Source organism: Aphis gossypii, chromosome 3 (genome assembly GCF_020184175.1).
Source record: "Aphis gossypii isolate Hap1 chromosome 3, ASM2018417v2, whole genome shotgun sequence".
NCBI lineage: Eukaryota > Metazoa > Arthropoda > Insecta > Hemiptera > Aphididae > Aphis > Aphis gossypii.
Window position 1 is genome coordinate 47,276,183 of NC_065532.1, and position 18,301 is coordinate 47,294,483.

Below are 18,301 nucleotides of genomic sequence, written 5' to 3' on the forward strand. Positions count from 1 at the left end.
TGTTGAAATATATTTAAATCATATGAAACAAATTTAAAATAGAATATTTGAATATTTCTACAGCATTATACCTTATGCGGTAATTATAACTTAAAATTAACCTTTGTTTCAAATAAAATCACACGACGTTTGTACGAATTGAACATTTTTTGATTTTAATTCGACATGGATCAGTCTCTTTTAAATTATTTTTATTAAATATAATAAGAAATCAAATATTACACTTTTAACAATGTTCTCTTTTTTATTCTAAACTCATCATAACTTTTCTATTCTTTTAGTTTGTTAATCATCCTTCGATCTTTGTGTGTGGATTTTTTAAAACTATTTTTATATTAATGCTTGACCTTCAAAATATCTACAATATTTTTATTAGCTGTTTTGTTAATTGTCATACCAGTTTTTTATTTGTCTTTATTTCAATATATTTTTTTGTAATTTGAAACAACTGTTAGACTTTAATTAATTTTCATATACCAAAATTTGAAAAATGTACCTCTCATTTCTTTACTCTGCAATAATTTTTGCAAGACTATTCTAGTGAATAGTGTATGCCTATAATTTAATTTAAAAAGTTCCATACCTACTTCAGTAAATTTAATTTTTTTCGGTATGTAATTTATGGCTATGCTAGACCATACCCCTTTATGAAAACCAATATATCTGTGAAGTGTGTATACCTATTATGGGATATTTATGGAATGTTATTGGCCAATACTTTATGGATATTGAATTCCAAAATAAATTTAAATGTTTAATATTATATAGTTTTAAAATTTCCAAAATTTTTGAAAAATCATTAACAATAATTAGATTATCTGACCCTGCAAGTCAATATTTAAACGTATTCAATTAAATGATGCATAATATTTATATTTCTTGCTCGTCAAATACCAAGTACTCGTACCATTCAAGCGATTCTGTTTCGCAACACTAACCTACAACCTCACAATACTAAACTAGGAAATATTCTTTCTCAAGAAGAATAGCTTATACTTATTTATCTACTTCTGGCAATTGGCATAACGATACAATAAAAAAGACAAGTGTATTATATTGTCTAGTAGGTACAGCGGTTCTCAACCTTTTTTTATTTGCGTACCACCTACACAATTTGAAAATTTTTACGTACCACCTGACCATATTTTTTCTTTTTTTTTTTGGTTATTAATAATGTATACGTATATGTTTTTTATAAAGAGAGATTTTCTTCGCGTACCACCTATGAGCTTGCCACGTACCACTATAGTGGTACGCGTAACACAGGTTGAGAACCGCTGGTCTAGTACCTATATAGTAGTGTCTCACAGTGTTTATCCACAATTATTATAAATCATAACATTTTTTGGTTTGTTGGGTCTATTCAAACCAAAAATTTGTTTTATAAAAATCGAAGAAAGCCAAAAAATAAAACTAATTTTATGAAAATACATAAAAATGCGCAATTAAAAAAGTATTAGTTCATTTTAATGTTTTGAGATTTCATACTAAGTGATCCATTTATTATATTTTATTATTTCAAAAACTATTAACATTTTTTAATGTTTTTGTCATATAATTTTAAATTGTTAAAAAACATCTTTCAGACAAAAATATTTATTTTTATCGTCAATTTTTGATTTTTTACTAATTTACATACATTTTTAATTTCTAATTCTAAAACAGAATACGCAGAATATTTTTTGGAGTACTTTGATAAATAAAAATCGAATTTTGAACAATAGTTAACGACTTATAAGTATTTACATTTTATATACGTAGAGGGGTGTGGTAAAGGCTATCTACCCTGCAACATTTTTTGTATAAGAAATATATTTTATTTTAATGTTAGTTTATTCTGAAATAACGATTGTTTTATTTAAAATTAATTATCCTACATGTATATTGTATATTGTATATAATATATATATATATATATAAGTTACGTTTATACATGTATAGATTATGACGGTAATGTATATAATATAGACATAATATGGTACCTAGTATAACACCTCGTATAAATTATACTTAAACATTTTAAACTCAAAAAGATGACCGAACAGCTGGCGTATACATATAATATACATATAATATTAGTTATGTTACGAGTATATAGATTTATGAAGACCTACAACGTAGATGTATATATATCCTGTACATCGAAACGGCCAAACGAGATACATATAGGTAAGTACCTATACTATAAAGTATATTACAATTTACGACGGTCGTTGTCGATATATTATATATTACTTATGTTTATACAGAGAGAGTTAAAGTTAGTGAAAGGGAGTTCGATAGTAAATAATTAATATATCACTTATATAATAATAATATTACAACCCTTGTACACGTACACTATACGTCTGTACCTACACAAGTACAAGTATATAATACGCATACAAGTTACAAGTATTAAATGACACGAAATAAATGATAGCTGTACCTACATATTTATTGGACCACATAGTGCATACATACCTATTAGAGATACTTATTTATAGTAGAGAGAATCGCCTGGTTGGCAGTTAGGTTAACTCTAACTTATTAATCTCGATCCCCATTAGAAATATTGTAAGCCTTAGGTAATTAATACAAAATGATGATAAATAATAAATAATAATCAATTTATAATCAAGATTATAAATATATTTTTCGTCGTTGTATTTTTTTTTATCTACCTACCTACTTATACAAAATTACTACCTATAACATATGATTATAGAAACAAAGTATTTTTTTAGGGATAAATTATGATAATAAAATAAAATACAACTATAAATAAAGAGTTCACAAATATTAAGATATAAAATTATCTCAGTTGAAATTATTGGATAGTGTGCAGCATGCTACTAGCTCACTAGCATCTCGCAGATACCGGCAAGTATACCTATGTTTCAATTGTAGGTGCCTAATTGTCTAATGATCTTTTATTATACTATTAATACTGTTCTTTCGGCACTCATCAAATTCGGAATGTACAAATGAAGTAGGCACTTAGGTAGTTTTCAGTCCAAAAAAATTTAAATATATATATAAATATATATTTTTTTATATATTCTTTTATAAACTTTAAAGTTAGAATTTTAAAACAAAAATTGCTAAAATTTATAAATTATTTAATATTTAAAAATGTATAAGTTTTATTTTTAAATCTAAGATTAGAAATTTTAATACAAGATTCTTATACGTTTTTCTAGTTTTCTACCTATAATAAAAAGTAAAGTTTACTGATGGAAAGTTATATTAATTTTTTTAAGCATTTGAAGTTCAAATTGTTATAATATTGGGTACAAAAATAAAAATAACTATTTCTTCTCGTTTAATATTTTATATTTTTGAATTCATAAACAAATTGCCATATATATAAATTTTTCAAAAAATTGTTAAATATACCTAATATTTTTTTAAAAGCACATGATAAAATTTTCAAAGTACTTTGACTCATTTTGATTCATTTTTTCTACCAACATCGATTAAAGGCTTCTTACTTAGTAAACAAATTTGAAAATTAAATACAAGATTCTACATGTGTTGTTTTTATTTAACTTTATAAAAACATTGAAATACATAATACAATATTTTTATATGCATTTAAAGTGATAATATTCACTATCTTGTAGTAAAAAATTATAAAACCTTTAATTTTTTAGGTTAAAGGTTAAAAATGTAATACAAAGGTTCAACCTAATTTAACCAGAAAATCTTAAAAATACATAAGCCCAGTATATTAATGATTTTTTAAGTTCAAATAAGCTCAATATTGAACGAAATTAGACGTTAAAGAATAACAATTTTAGTTTATTTGTTGTAATTAAAAAAAAAATATTCGTGGGAGCTTAACATTTAAATTACATTATTACAACCATAAATGTAATATTTTGGGTAAAAACTAACTTTATTTAGGTATTGTATTATTTGTATTACTATAAGTAAGTAAAATAAATTATTACTTAAATAGTAGGTACTAGGTAGGTACCTAATTAGTAATATAAACACGTCATAAAATAATATGTATAATAATAATATAGATACTTAAAGTAATATAAACTGACATACAGTGTTCGCTCACAATAATTATTCGTATGCAATAATTCATCAATTAATTCAATTTTGTTTTTACTTGTCATGATAAGCGAATAATAAAGGCATAAAAACTGTATTTTTAATTTAACATAAAAATAGTTTACACTGTATATGAATTAAAACATAAGATATGTACATTTTTGAGAGATCATATAATTGTAACACCAATAGACAAATAGGTTATAGGTACTACAGTGGCGTAGTTATTGGGGGATAGATCCCCCCCAGAGCCTTTTTTTTTAATGTTTAATGCATTGACTTATTGAGCCCCCCACTTTATGTTTAACAAATATATTATATATCCCCCCAGAACAAAATCATAACTACACCATTGAGATACTAGGAAGACTTAAATATTTGTTGTTTATTAAAATATTTGGAAATAGATTCAGCTATTAGTAGCTAGCCTACGAAAATACAAGTAGACTTAAAATTTAAAAATTGAGTTCCGCCATCTATGATATTTTATTACAAATAAAGATAACTAACAATAATAATAAAGAAGTGTAGGATTTATGGCTTAATTTAATTTTCTTTAGGTAGGTAGTCATAAATCATAATACCTATTTACTTAGGTATATAGTTTTAATTAATTTAAATACCTAGCTACTTAAAAAGTTTCGTGCCCGTATTTATTATTATTTTTTTATTTTTTATGTGAAAAGGTAAATTATTAAATCATTGCTATAGACAAATTATGAATCATATTTTAAAGTATAAAATATAAATACATACTACGTGAAATTATTATAATTCTCGTAATAAAATCATATAATAAGTACCTATTCTTACTTTAAAACCACTTTGTAATGCCATTTCATTTTGTTATACGTTTGATTTTTACCGCTCAAAATAAGCAGTATATTGTAATATTGTCCTTTAATCGTTGGTTACCTACTTAACAATATAAGGCGTTCCCTACGTTCCTTGGGCTAGGATACTAATGATGACAATTACGAAAATTAATTCAATACCTACCTACCGTTTAGTATTTACCTACCTATAAAATTACTCATAAATTATTACTAGCGACAAGATTCCCACCATGATTATATTTTAATTCTGGTAGACGGAGTACTGAACTCGAAAAGATTATAAAACGGTGGTAAGGTATATAGAGAAAACATAATAAAATAATAACAATAGCAGATATCTATTCTATCTTCAAATGAGTTCAAAATAACATATATTATAAATTAAAATATGTATAGATATTCTCCATACTTTAAATTTTTTATTTATTTACAATTTTTATTGCAATTCTTAATTATACGTAAAATGTATAATATGTAAAACAAAATATAGTTAACAGTTCTGCTGTGTACCTACCTTGTCATTGAGTATAGGTTATGTAATGATGTCTTCCAACTTCCAAGTGTATTTTAATTAAATTACCAATCAAATGATCATTGTAGAAATATCCATACTATGAATATAATTTAGAGCTATGAGTAAAATAGTACGTCGCACCATGATTACTTAACAAAATAAATCAAAAAACTTTCATAGCATCTCATTGCGAAAAGTTAACCGATGATATTTTTAAAAAAAAAGCAAGTCAGCCAACCTACGAAACAAAAATTACCGGACAAATTTAAAACCGGCGTTCTTAAAGAAACACCCAAAATAAATTAATTATTAAAGTCATAAAAAGTAAAATCAATTTTTTATAATGATACATTTTTTAAACGTATTATTTATTAAAACTTTGTATAAAATAAAATCAAAACAGAAATATTATACCAGAACACATTAATATGCTACCTGTATAAACTGACAGCCGTATCTGTATCTCGGTTTTAATTCTAGGAAAAATCTGCATCGGTTTACCTAGTTTTTACACTAATTCTATCGAAATGGGCAATCCAAGTGACTCTGTTGCGTAGGTAAAGAGAGAGGGGTTCAACCCCCTCCCATAACCAAAACAGCAAAATCGTCAAAATCCCAATTAGTAAATAAATAAGTAATAGTAAAATTAAATAAATAAAACATTTTTAATTAAAAAAATAAATTATAATGAATTTTAATGAATACTTTTCAGAGTAAAGACAGAATATGAATATTTTAGTGATATATTTTTGAAAAATGTGTAAGTTCAACAATCACAGATAATTGAAAATCAAACCCACTCCATAAAATATAATCTATACCCATAGTCTGACTAGTAGAATAGATAAAGCACTTGGAATGTATACTTTTAAAACCAGTACAAACTAACAAACTACTAGGTATCTAAATTTTCCTGATATCTCTAAGAACAATTTCAAAAACTTGGGTACGTAAACATTTTTGGAGTTGTTAAATTAAAATACAGTTTAAAATTTATAAAAATATAGGCATTGACTTTTGTTGTACATTTGATCATTTGAATAATAAATAATAAATGTAGGTAATACTATTTTATTTTATTACCAAAAATACTATACTAAAGTATGACGGTCATATATTCTACACCTATTTTTGTTTTTTAATTTTTAAAATGTTTTGAAAAGGCCTTCATTGTGAAATGTAATCTACAACCCGTCAAAGTGCTCAAAGAATATAATACCTATTGGTAAAAAATTGTGAAGATATCTATACAAAGAACATCTGAAAGATCTTTATTGATTTAATATATCTATATAATCAATTTATATTGATATTAGCTATAATAAATAAAATACTCGACTACACCCGGGAAAAAAATAAATATATTCGACCATAATGTCTATGCTTGTTGTCATAAAATGATAAAATTATCTATGATCAACATAAGTAATAAAAAAACACATGTAAATTAAATTGAACCTGAATTATTTTCGAGATTATCCCAAATACATCTTATATATTACACGGTGACATAATACATTATTTCATAACATATTCAAAAGGGAAAAGTGTAAAACACTAATAGTCCCTGGATCCTTGCCTGATCAGTTTATATTGCATCTTGTTCTAAAATAGTTCACCCTTCACTATAATTTAACTATAATTTATTAAATCCCAACGACCAAGACAAACAAATCTTTCAAAATAAAGCTGTAATGCAACTATGATTCAAAACATTGCTTATGAAAGGGCTGAAAAAGAACAAGAAATTGCACGTAAAGAGCGCCGCATTAGTATGGCTCGACTTCGTGCTTCTCAATCACGAGAGCAAAGCATGCATTATACTGATGCTCTTGGTCGAATGTGTACAGTTCATCCAAAGAATAATGAATGTTTCAATTTGCTGTTGTTTTTTAATATTTCACATCTGCCAAGTGTTCCGTGACAGCTCATTTTTTTGTATTACAAATTTAATTTATGTATTGTATCAACATTATCTACATTGAAAAGCATGCCAAAATCAAATGTTTCTTGTTGATGAGTCCTTTTCCAATGAGCAGCCAAACGATTTTTTTTACGAAACCTTTTAAAACACATGTTACAAGTAAAATTTGGTTTCAGGTGAATAGCCTTGTGTAATTCGTAGTGATTTTTACGAACAAATTTTTTTTGACATACTTCACATTCATACCTTAAAATAAAAAAAATAAAAATTTGAAACTTAACATGTTTAAAAAATAATTTATAAATATAATTCATTTTATTGTTTCTATAAAATTAATAAATTTACCGATAAATATTATCATGTTTTTCTGCAATGTGATATCGAAGACTAACACGGTTGTAGAATGATAAATTACAAGAATCTCGAGGACAACTCACACGTTTGATTTCTTTTTTTTTATTATCCTGAAAAAAATAATATATTTACAAATAATCAAAACAGCACTGACATTAACTTATGTAAAATTAAAGACAATAAATTATTCTGTTTACTGTTATGGAACAATTTAGATATTTACTAATAACACATTCTTTCAAAAAATTTAACTATTTTTACTAAAGTATTTTTGTTTATAATTTAATCTTTATCATAGTATTAGTGTTTCAGTGTTTGTTTCTAATTAAACTATAAATGAAAAAAAAACTTACAACTATTAAATATTTTATATACAATACAAAGTCCTGAGGCTTGAATACTCATCACATTTTGTTTACTTTAGAATTTAACAGAGTAGTATTATCATTTTATATTTTAAAGATAGTAAATACTATTACAATTAAAAAAAGATTCAAGTGTTAAAGAACTAATGCATTTTATTATAATTGAAATAATTGCTATTTTCAAATGCTGATGTTTTTAATGCATATTTACCAGACGTTTTCCTTTAAATCTACTAAGCTCTAAGGGTTAAAACTAACTCACAATTATCTAAGGTGTAATTTCTAGACTTAATCTATTAAAAATATATAAATATATTTAAATTCACAATATTACTCCTTTTTATATGCTTAAATTATTTATAAAATTTAATACGCCAAAATAAAAAATAAACTTTTCCCTTCTATAAAATGTTTTTAAATTAATTTCTTTACATAAAAATATTTCATACCTTTGGATGTGATTGCATATGTACATGTAACATTATATCATTGTCAAAACGCAAAGGACATTGTCGACATTTGAATTTTGGTAAACGTTTAGGACCATGAACTCGAACAATGTGTTTTTGTAAGTAATTAGGAAAATCAAATGATTTTCCACATTCTGAACAAATCACACTCCTACCATATAAATTGAACATATTAATTTTGTAATAAAATATTATTCATCAAATTAAAAATAATGTTTTAACTGTGATTTACCTTTCTTTGGTTTCGTGTAATCGTTTAATATGTCTATTTAACAGCTGGATTGTAGAAAATTCTTTATCACAATCAAAAGTTGGACATTTAAACATGCAAAATGGATGTTCTTGTTTTCTATGTGCAAGCAAAGATCTTCTTTTCTTAAACTCTGTTTGACATATATCACAGTTAAATCCACTTGTATTCTAAAAAAATTTGATTTAAAATGTATTAAAGTTGTCAATGATTGTTTTTACAATTGTCATAAGTTTAGTTACATATTATTTTACTGTTTAACAATATAATAAATTCTGCAAAAAATATACATTTAATTAACATACATTGTTTAATTCTCATAAAATATTTATTATTCCACAGTAGTTGGAATGGCTACAGGCTAATAAAAAACTATTAATGTCTTATGACTAGGGTCTGGATTTATATGTTTCTATATATTGTTACAGGGTATTGAACTCTAAGTTAAAAAGAAAAAGTTTTTTTTGCATATTTGAAAATATTTAACATATTTTGAAATATTTGGTCCATTTTGAAAAAAAAATGCTGATTTCTCATAATTTCAATAAAAAGGTAGCTGGAAAAAATTGTTTGAATCATTTATGGAAAATGGATTTAATAATTACTATAATTTTTTTGTATCATTTTAATAAAAAAAAAAAACACGCGATAATAATACTTTTATGTAGCCATGCTGTCATTAACATGATGGCTAATCTGTAATGATTACTATTATTCATCCATAGTAATAAGAACAAAATATTTATTTATCAATAATTCAATTTTTTTTTTTTTTTTAAATATTTGATATAATAAATGCTTTAATTATAATTAATATATTGTTTGTATACTATATTTCTATAGGTAATACAATAATTCCTTTACAAAAATATATAACTCATAAAAATACCTAAAATAAGATATTTTTACATAAATTTGCATATTTTTGAATTTTTTTAAGAGAATATAAACAGAATATTAGCAGTTTCTTATTTAGAGAATATAAATCCAGACCCTACTTTTGACTAATTAAATATAAAAAGTGGGATACTAATGGATTACTTTAATAATAATAATAATTTGTAAGATGTTTAATTGTTGAATATTAAAATAATAATTTGTAAGATGTTTGATTGTTGAATATTAAAATGTTTATTTTTTTAAGTTCAAATAAAATTAAAAATACAAATTTTCTACTCTAATTCAAACTTGGAATACCTCACTATATTTATGTAATGTCAGTGGTTCTCAACCTCTTTTGATTCATGCTACCTTAGTCACTAGAATTAAACACTGCATCGCCCTAACATCAAAATAATAAACAATCTTATGTGTATATTTTAAAATTATTCTTTTATTAAAAAAAAAAAAATTCAGTACCTACTTTAAAAACAAACGTCCAGAATATAGACAGTTTAAACTTTAAATTAGCAAATAAAATAAAATGAAATAAGAACAAAAATAATAATGATTTATATAAATTTAATTGGAAATTTCCTTTACACCGTTGATATTTCATGTCACTTCTAAGCTGGGTCCATGTCACTCAGTTGAGAACCACTGATGTAACCAAATGGTCAAATATAATTAACTTACTTCTGAATAACAATATTGTCATGAACTGTAATTGTGTTGCATCTAGTTACTACACATACCTGATCTGGATGTATTTTCATGTGATAATTTAAATACTGCTGAGTAGAAAATCGTTTATTGCACAATGTACATTCATATTGCGCTTCTTGATGAGTTTTCATATGGAAATCTAGTTTTCCTTTAGTAGCATATTTCTTATTACAAATGTAACACATATATAAATAATCACCTATAATGAAATAAATGCTATAAAAAAAAATTGTAAACAACAAAAGCTAGGTAGATATATGTTATGAAAAACAACCAGTATGTTTGGTCAAGTGTATATCTCTTGTGGCTTTTTGAGTAAACTGCCGATCACAGTATGAACATGCGTATGGTTTTATATTTTCATGGATCAACATATGTAGACGTAAATTACTTTTTTGATAGAATGTCTTATTACAGTAAGCTAAAACAATAAGATTAAGTTAGATTAAATTTATAAAAACTAGTTTTTTTTTTATATATGTATATTATCAATTAATAGAAACTATGCATACTATTATAAATGCAGAACAAATCATCATATAAACAATGAATAAAATATTAATAAAAAAATTATCACAGATCACATAAATTAGTTTACCAAGCACTTGATATTATTTTATGATGTACAGTGAAACTTCGATAACTCGAACCTCTATAAGTTGAATTTTCAATAACTAGAAGGAAGATCTTGACCCTTACATTTCAATACATGTATTAAACACATATTATAATAAGTAATATATTTTTTCAATAAGTCAGAGTAATTTAACCTTTGATTAATAACTCAAATTCTTCAATCTACATTACTAAAAATTACTGAAATATAACATATATAATAATTACGAAGTATAATATACATGCATATATCAGTGAATGTACATATATAACGATAATCGTGCTTTAAAACAGATTAATTTTATCAATCTTGACATAATGCTTAAAAGGCACAGTTATACAATAAATAATTAAATAAACTTATAAAATTAAGTCTTTGTGTTGTATAAAAAAATATTTTCGACAATTCAATTTTTTAAATTTTTTTTCCCAGAATTTATTGGAGTTATTGAGGTTCCACTATACTTTTAAAACCAATGATTGAACTACAAATAATATATTAAAATGGATTCTAGTAAAATTAAAATATTAAGTAAAAAATTAATAAAAATAATATACTCTCTTACACACATACATAATACTAAGATAATCAACAAATGAAAGACTAAAATATATAATTACCACAAGTTAAATGTAGATTTGTGAGTTTTGATTTGAGCTGATGTGTTTTTAAATGTTCTTCTAGTTCATCAAAGGACCCAAATTGATTTTTACATTTTTCGCAAGAAAATACATTTTCAACTGGAAATCATTTTATGTTCATACACTAATTAATAATAAGAAAAAAATAAGAAAATAATAATATACTAAAGCCATGTTAATATACCTTACTTTGATTAATTTCATTAGGAAAACATGATGAATTAGAATTCATCTCTAGTATAATATCTGGTTCCTCTTCCTTTCTATATAATTTAATATTTGGTGTTTGAGGACCTTTTTCATCCTTAAAAAATAAAAATGCATATAATTGTCAATTTTATAAAACTATTGATTATTTACAAAATATTAAATATGTCACCATATTCGTCTGATCCAGGTCATAATTAGATTCTTGAAAAACATTCCAAGGTTCTGATGAGGGGCTTCCATAATCTCCAAAAGATGGAGCAACAAAATCTGTAGGCAGTCTTTGATCATCATCTATTTCAAATCCGTCTTTAGAATTACTTTCTTGTATGGGTCTTAATCCAACACTCCATAAAATTGGACTAACTGGGTTTCGAAAACCTAGTACAGAATCTATTTTCTCTTTAATAAGTGGAGTGATGTAATCAGTGCCATTCATGTTAAGATCTATATTATTAGGTGTCATTGGTGGCTCTATTACATTTCCAAGAGATGCTAAATCTTCTGCTTTCCATTCTGTACAAACATTTTGTAACCATTTCTATAAAAAAAAGCAAATATCATTATAATATTAATAACTTATTTTAAAAAACCAAATACTAAAGTTATTTTACCTTCAATTCATCAATTGATGATTGAATTCTTTTAAGAAATTGTTCATGTTGTGAGTTCAGATTTATGGCAGAATGCACAAATGTAAAAGATTCTAAAACTCCAACTTCGGTCATCTATAATATAACATTTAACATTTAAATAATACATAAAAATGTTTTTAGTTATTTCCTATAATATTATAAATAGTATAATAACAAAGGCTTAAGTATTTATGTACTTATAAAAACAATATTATCTCTATGTATAAAATGACTTGTCTAGAGTAATTCAATTTTGCTTAGCTGAAACCGCTGAAGCTATGAGTATTAAATTTGGACAGTAGTTTTGTTTTGTGATGTAGACACTAAGAAAGAATTTTCCAAAATTAAACCCCTAAAGGATTTAAAATGGGAAGAAGGGGTACAATTTTAAAAAAATCACTTAGCCAAAAACGTTGAAGCTATACGTATGAAATTTAGTCAGTAGTTTCATTTTAATATTATATGTAATATTTATGAATAAAAATTCTATAAACTAATAATAGTAATAATTATAATAAAAACAATCATCAAAATTAAAAAGTAAATTTGTATACAGATACTTATGTTTATAATCTAAAAATATATACAGAATAATCATACCTATTGAAAGTTAAAAGGTTAAGTTTAAGAGAATACACTACTAAGATAATATTTTATTAATTCTAAATTGGAATTATAGTTGGATATTGATCCAAAATAAAATATTATTACAATTACATTTAAAGTTGACAAATATCAAGAATAATCATAGTTAACAATACTTACAAAGTTTAATAGTTTATTGAACAAATCAAGTAGATCTGAAATCATTTCCACATACATCTTGGTACTATTGTAAAAACTACGAACCACCACTTATTTGTAATTTATGTAAAGTAAAATACTATAGTTATAAATAAGCAATAAGTATTGGTTTATCAATTAATTTTAATTGTTTAAATTTTAAAATTATTTATATCTTGTAAGTTTTGAATTTTGGGGTATTTCTCAAATAGCTTAAACATTATATTTAAGTGTAATTACAGAAATTGAAAGGTAGAATAGATGAAATCATCGAAATTCTGACCTAACTTTTCATCAATTCTTTGCACACAGGCATACAGCTCAAGTTTATGTTTATTATTATCCATATCTGTGACTGATTATGTAATTTTAAGTGAATATTATTCTAAGACCTAATTCGAGATTATTTATGTAATCATTTTAATCGTGATTGTAATTTGTTTACAAAAAAATTTTATCTCATTTATTTGAAATAATAAAAATTGATTAGATGACAAGATGGCAATGCTGACATTGTTCACTCTGTTATTGAGTTATTCATCTATAATGCATTTATGTAGCTCTGACTACACTGTCGCAGTAACTTACCTTACTATCACTATTTGAAATATATCTTAAACCAACGCGTGCTTAGTGTTATTGTTTATTTGCCCATGTTGCTTTTTTATTTAAAAATATAGTTAGTATAGATAGCAGGCTGTAATATCTGTATCTTATTATAATTTTTACTTTTTAGTTTTTTCCATTAGTACCTACTTAAAAAGTTGTAATTTATAATTAACTTCTTTTAAAATGAATTTAACCACTAAATTTTCACCAAAAAAATTGGGTACACACAGTGGTATTTTCCACTGCGATGAAGCTTTCGGTTCATATATGCTACAATTATTATTTCCTGAGTTGGAAGTAATTCGCACGAGAGATGAAAAATTGTTAGCCGAGTGTGATATTGTAATTGACGTCGGTGGTGAATACGATCATAGCAAACGCCGTTATGATCATCATCAAAGAAGTTTTAATCATTCAATGAGCACACTAGTTCCCAATGCAAAATGGACAACAAAGTTGAGTAGTGCAGGCTTGGTGTACTTGCATTATGGCCACGATGTTTTGAAAAAAGTTATCGCATCTGATGTATCAGATGATACATTAAATACTATTTATTCTAAAGTATATGAATCCTTTGTACAAGAAGTAGATGCTATTGATAATGGTATTCCAATATGTGAAGGTATGCCAAAATATAATATACATACAAATTTAAGTAGTCGAGTCGGTAACTTTAACAAAAAATGGAACCATGTTGGAGAATTTGACGACATGAAAGCATTCAAGCAGGCAATTCAATTGATTAAATGTGAATTTGAAGAAACTGTACAGTATGCATTTAAAACATGGTTACCTGCTAGGTCATTGGTAATTGATGCACTTGAGAAACGATATGAAACACATAAATCTGGTCGTGTCATAGAGTTTACTACATCATGCCCTTGGAAAGAACATTATTTTGTGTTAGAAGAAGAACTTGGTGAAGACCTTTCACCAAAAATTGATTTTGTTATTTATGAAGACGGCTCAAATTCGAACTGGAGAATACAATGTATACCAATTACTCCCCATTCGTTTACACTTCGAAAGCCATTACCAAAAAGTTGGTGGGGTATTCGAAATGATGAATTAAGTAAAGTTTCTGGAATAGAAAATTGTATTTTTTGTCATGCCAATGGATTCATTGGTGGAAACAAGACTAAAACAGGAATACTAGAAATGTGTGAAAAAGCTATTGAATGATTTTTTAATAATAAACAATAATTAATGTATTTATTTGAATTGTTTTTTTATTTTTATTTTTTTTTATTTAAGAGTATGTCTGATATTTAATGAGAAATCATACTTTTGTATCATATAATTTGGGGAGACAACGCACTTAACAATAAGATAACTAATGCAGTGTGGAATTATGTCATAAAATAATTTATAACTTATGATTTTATAATCAAATAAAACAATGCAATATAATATATAATAATATTTAGCACTAACTGATCTCCGTGTGAAGTTGTTTCTTTTTAATTTTCAATTGTTTAAAAATGTTATCTAAATATGATATGAATTTTAGAAACCACAAGTGTAAAACTCAACTTATTTTCATTCAATACATTTTACAAATATGTTTAATAACTTAAACATTTTAACAAAAGTGTTTACAAACCAACTAGTTTAAAAAAATATATTTAAGCAGTATATTTTAGCAGTTTTTACAGGCTATTTTTCTGTAAGAATTTTTGAAAATTGTTTGCATCATCAATTTGACAATATTATACAGTTTTTTTTGTTATTTTTACAATTATAATACAATAATTGTTTATATGAATCAGATAAAAACATTTTATTTTATTCCAAGTCAAAACAAAATTTAATAATTTTTGTACTAAACAATATATGGTAATATCTATTATTTTTTTCAATTTATAAAGTACACATTTAAAGAATTTAAGAAATCAATGTCCAAAACATGAAATTAATAGAAAATAGTCATAAATTTATCTGTTTTTAATAACTTTATCCATCACAGTATTAATTATACACCACTATCGTCAATTTAATAAATGTATCATCTTTATTAAATTTGTTTGATTTGAAAATAAATATAAGTAATTATTATAGTTGTATGTAGAGAGCCTATAATATAATATATATTATTAATTATTATTTATAATCTAGGCTCTTTAATTGCATGTATAAAATATTCGTTAAATCTTAATTAATCCACAAATAGACCAGTTCATAAAAAAAGTTCCTGATCTCAAATATTTAAATCAGCAACGATACTATCCTATTTACTTCATATATTAACATAAAAATTACAAAGCTTTTATACACTTAAATTTTTCTTGTCTTTTAGAATTTTACTTAATAAATCTAATAAAAAATAGATAAAATAATTTTGAATCTATTATAATTCATATCTCACAAAAGATTCAAAACATGTAAGTATAATATTCATAGTTATGTTTAATATAAATTACAATTATTACTAATTTGTCTCTGCTTCTTCTTGTTCTTTGTAATGTCTATATTCAGGTTTTAATTCCCACATATTCTTATGAGGATGTTTAAGATTATAATTACACACCTCTTTTAAGATTTCTTTTAAATATACTACTGGCTGTTTGGTCAATGTAACCAAATCTTTGATGTTGTAATATTGATGTTTCTCAAATGCCTTAAACAACATAGCCATGACAGCATCTTTATCATCACGTGCCTTTTTGCCTTCAGACTTCTTCTTTTCATTATATTCAATATTATGTTTATGATCTGATATCGGTTTGAAATTTTGGACAACTTTATCTAACTTTTGAACTTGTCTAGTTGGAATATGTGCTTTTCGTATAGCTTGTTTTTTTAAATCCATATAAACCTGAATAAAACCATTGAGGTATCATAATCATAAAAAATTGATATAAATAATATTTAACTATTACCTGATCTCCAATAGGTCGACATTCTAGTTTCTGACTTATTTTTCCTAGTATAGCTAATCTATCTGATTCTTGCACAACTGCATCTGGATTATAAGGCATTCTATGTTCAGATAATGCAACCATTGTTTGACTAGAAAAATGTGACACATCTAATTTGAATGATTTGGGTATTGGTTCATTGTTCTTTTCACCCTCCAAGCACAAAACAGCTTCAGACAGATGAAGCGAAATATCTGGTCTTTTTCCAGGTGTATTTGTCACCTTAATTTTACCCACATCTAAGCTACCAGGGGCATTGTCCCATTTATCTGCAACGTATTTAGGTACTTTAACAAGCCATAAAGCATTTCCTGCCTTTGACATATCCAAAGATCCACCACTCATCTGGATAATAATAATAAAACAAAAATTATAATAGTCTATAGGTAATACGAAAAATAGAGAGCTATTTCATAAAGCAATGATGCATATTTACCTTGAGTAATAATACCTACTGTTAAAATTTAAAAGTTTAAAATTACAAAATATAATTTATAATAGTTTATCTAACTAACTGTACCTACAACTCTTACGAGAAATAAAATCCCTAATATACCTACAACTTTACAAAGTACAAACGTTTAGTGTTAATCCGTTATCAGTTATCACGGAAAAGTTGTTGTAGTCACGGTTTAAGATAGTCTATCTATAAACCTTAGGTGCTACCGCGTTACTAACTGTGGATAAGTGCAGTACTGCCAAGAGTACAAAACCGCAATGTCGACAATTTTATTATCGATGATAATTCAATAACAAGATCGTTATTATTTTTTGTCATACGATCTCACAGATATAAATAATTAAATAATAATTAACTATAATACTATATCCGCGATAGATTTACATTAGACCATCTTTTAAAAACGTGATTATTGCTTATAGATAGTAGATACTAAGATCACCAAACCGGAACATCATAATGAACAATCTTTTTTCTAGTACCTATTGGTAGTTAAATGGAAATAATAATATCCGTTAGGTATTTTACAATTAGGTTTTTTTACATAAATTAGATATTTTTACATTTATTATGTATTAATTATTAGTAATAAGCTTGTATTGATAGTTTTCCATTCAATGAATTGTTTTCAATACAGCTATTTTATTCTTTTTAATTTTGTCATAAACCTCATTACAGACAAGTTGAATCAAAATAATTTTTCACACCATAGACCTTGTACAGTACTCTCATTACTACGATAATCGTATAACGATATAATGAACTATGTACAGTATTATTATATTTGTTATTATTGAATAATACAATATTTAAGATATTTTATCTCGGCTTTCATTAACCGGGACAAAATTAATAACCGACCAGGACACCGGAACGAATGGCAAGCCTACCTCTGGAGTATGGACTATGGTTAATATTTAATATGTAAGTTTGTTAGTTCACTTAGATTATAAATTATGGATGGAGCCACAGCTCGATATTTTGATCATAGACGTTACTTATTAAAATAGTGTAATTTTGATGTTTATGTTGCCGACATTTTAGCCTGTAAATGGCCTTTACGGCCT

At 25.2% G+C, this 18,301-nt stretch overlaps 3 protein-coding genes across 3 annotated transcripts; 1 reads left to right on the forward strand and 2 right to left on the reverse strand.

Moving 5' to 3' along the window:
* Positions 1-6,740: 6,740 nt before the first annotated feature.
* Positions 6,741-13,730, reverse strand: LOC114120879 (gastrula zinc finger protein XlCGF57.1-like). Its single transcript, XM_050204863.1, has 11 exons — positions 13,230-13,730; positions 12,444-12,557; positions 12,002-12,370; positions 11,812-11,926; positions 11,602-11,721; positions 10,640-10,786; positions 10,395-10,564; positions 8,743-8,930; positions 8,490-8,661; positions 7,667-7,785; positions 6,741-7,567 (listed from the first exon to the last, which is right to left on the reverse strand). Exons 1-11 carry the CDS (start codon positions 13,284-13,286, stop codon positions 7,339-7,341), a joined length of 1,800 nt encoding a protein of 599 aa, XP_050060820.1. The 5' UTR covers positions 13,287-13,730; the 3' UTR covers positions 6,741-7,338.
* A 101-nt stretch (positions 13,731-13,831) lies between these two features.
* On the forward strand, positions 13,832-15,071 carry LOC114120893 (MYG1 exonuclease). The gene has a single exon (XM_027982977.2). The coding sequence runs from the start codon at positions 14,040-14,042 to the stop codon at positions 15,036-15,038; it is 999 nt and encodes a 332-aa protein (XP_027838778.1). The 5' UTR covers positions 13,832-14,039; the 3' UTR covers positions 15,039-15,071.
* Positions 15,072-16,081: 1,010 nt separating this feature from the next.
* Positions 16,082-17,379, reverse strand: LOC114120900 (general transcription factor IIF subunit 2). Its single transcript, XM_027982985.2, has 3 exons — positions 17,211-17,379; positions 16,736-17,119; positions 16,082-16,671 (listed from the first exon to the last, which is right to left on the reverse strand). Exons 2-3 carry the CDS (start codon positions 17,117-17,119, stop codon positions 16,285-16,287), a joined length of 771 nt encoding a protein of 256 aa, XP_027838786.2. The 5' UTR covers positions 17,211-17,379; the 3' UTR covers positions 16,082-16,284.
* Positions 17,380-18,301: the final 922 nt, after the last annotated feature.

Excerpts from the sequence above, each read along its gene's own strand:
- LOC114120879 (XM_050204863.1), bottom strand. The coding sequence starts at position 13,286 with ATGTATGTGGAAATGATTTCAGATCTACTTGATTTGTTCAATAAACTA. Across the intron at positions 10,565-10,639 it reads ACACTTGACCAAACATACTG|GTGATTATTTATATATGTGT; the intron begins GTTGTTTTTCAT and ends ATTTCATTATAG. Across the intron at positions 8,662-8,742 it reads TTACACGAAACCAAAGAAAG|GAGTGTGATTTGTTCAGAAT; the intron begins GTAAATCACAGT and ends TTTATATGGTAG.
- LOC114120893 (XM_027982977.2), top strand. The coding sequence starts at position 14,040 with ATGAATTTAACCACTAAATTTTCACCAAAAAAATTGGGTACACACAGT.
- LOC114120900 (XM_027982985.2), bottom strand. The coding sequence starts at position 17,119 with ATGAGTGGTGGATCTTTGGATATGTCAAAGGCAGGAAATGCTTTATGG. Across the intron at positions 16,672-16,735 it reads GTCGACCTATTGGAGATCAG|GTTTATATGGATTTAAAAAA; the intron begins GTAATAGTTAAA and ends GGTTTTATTCAG.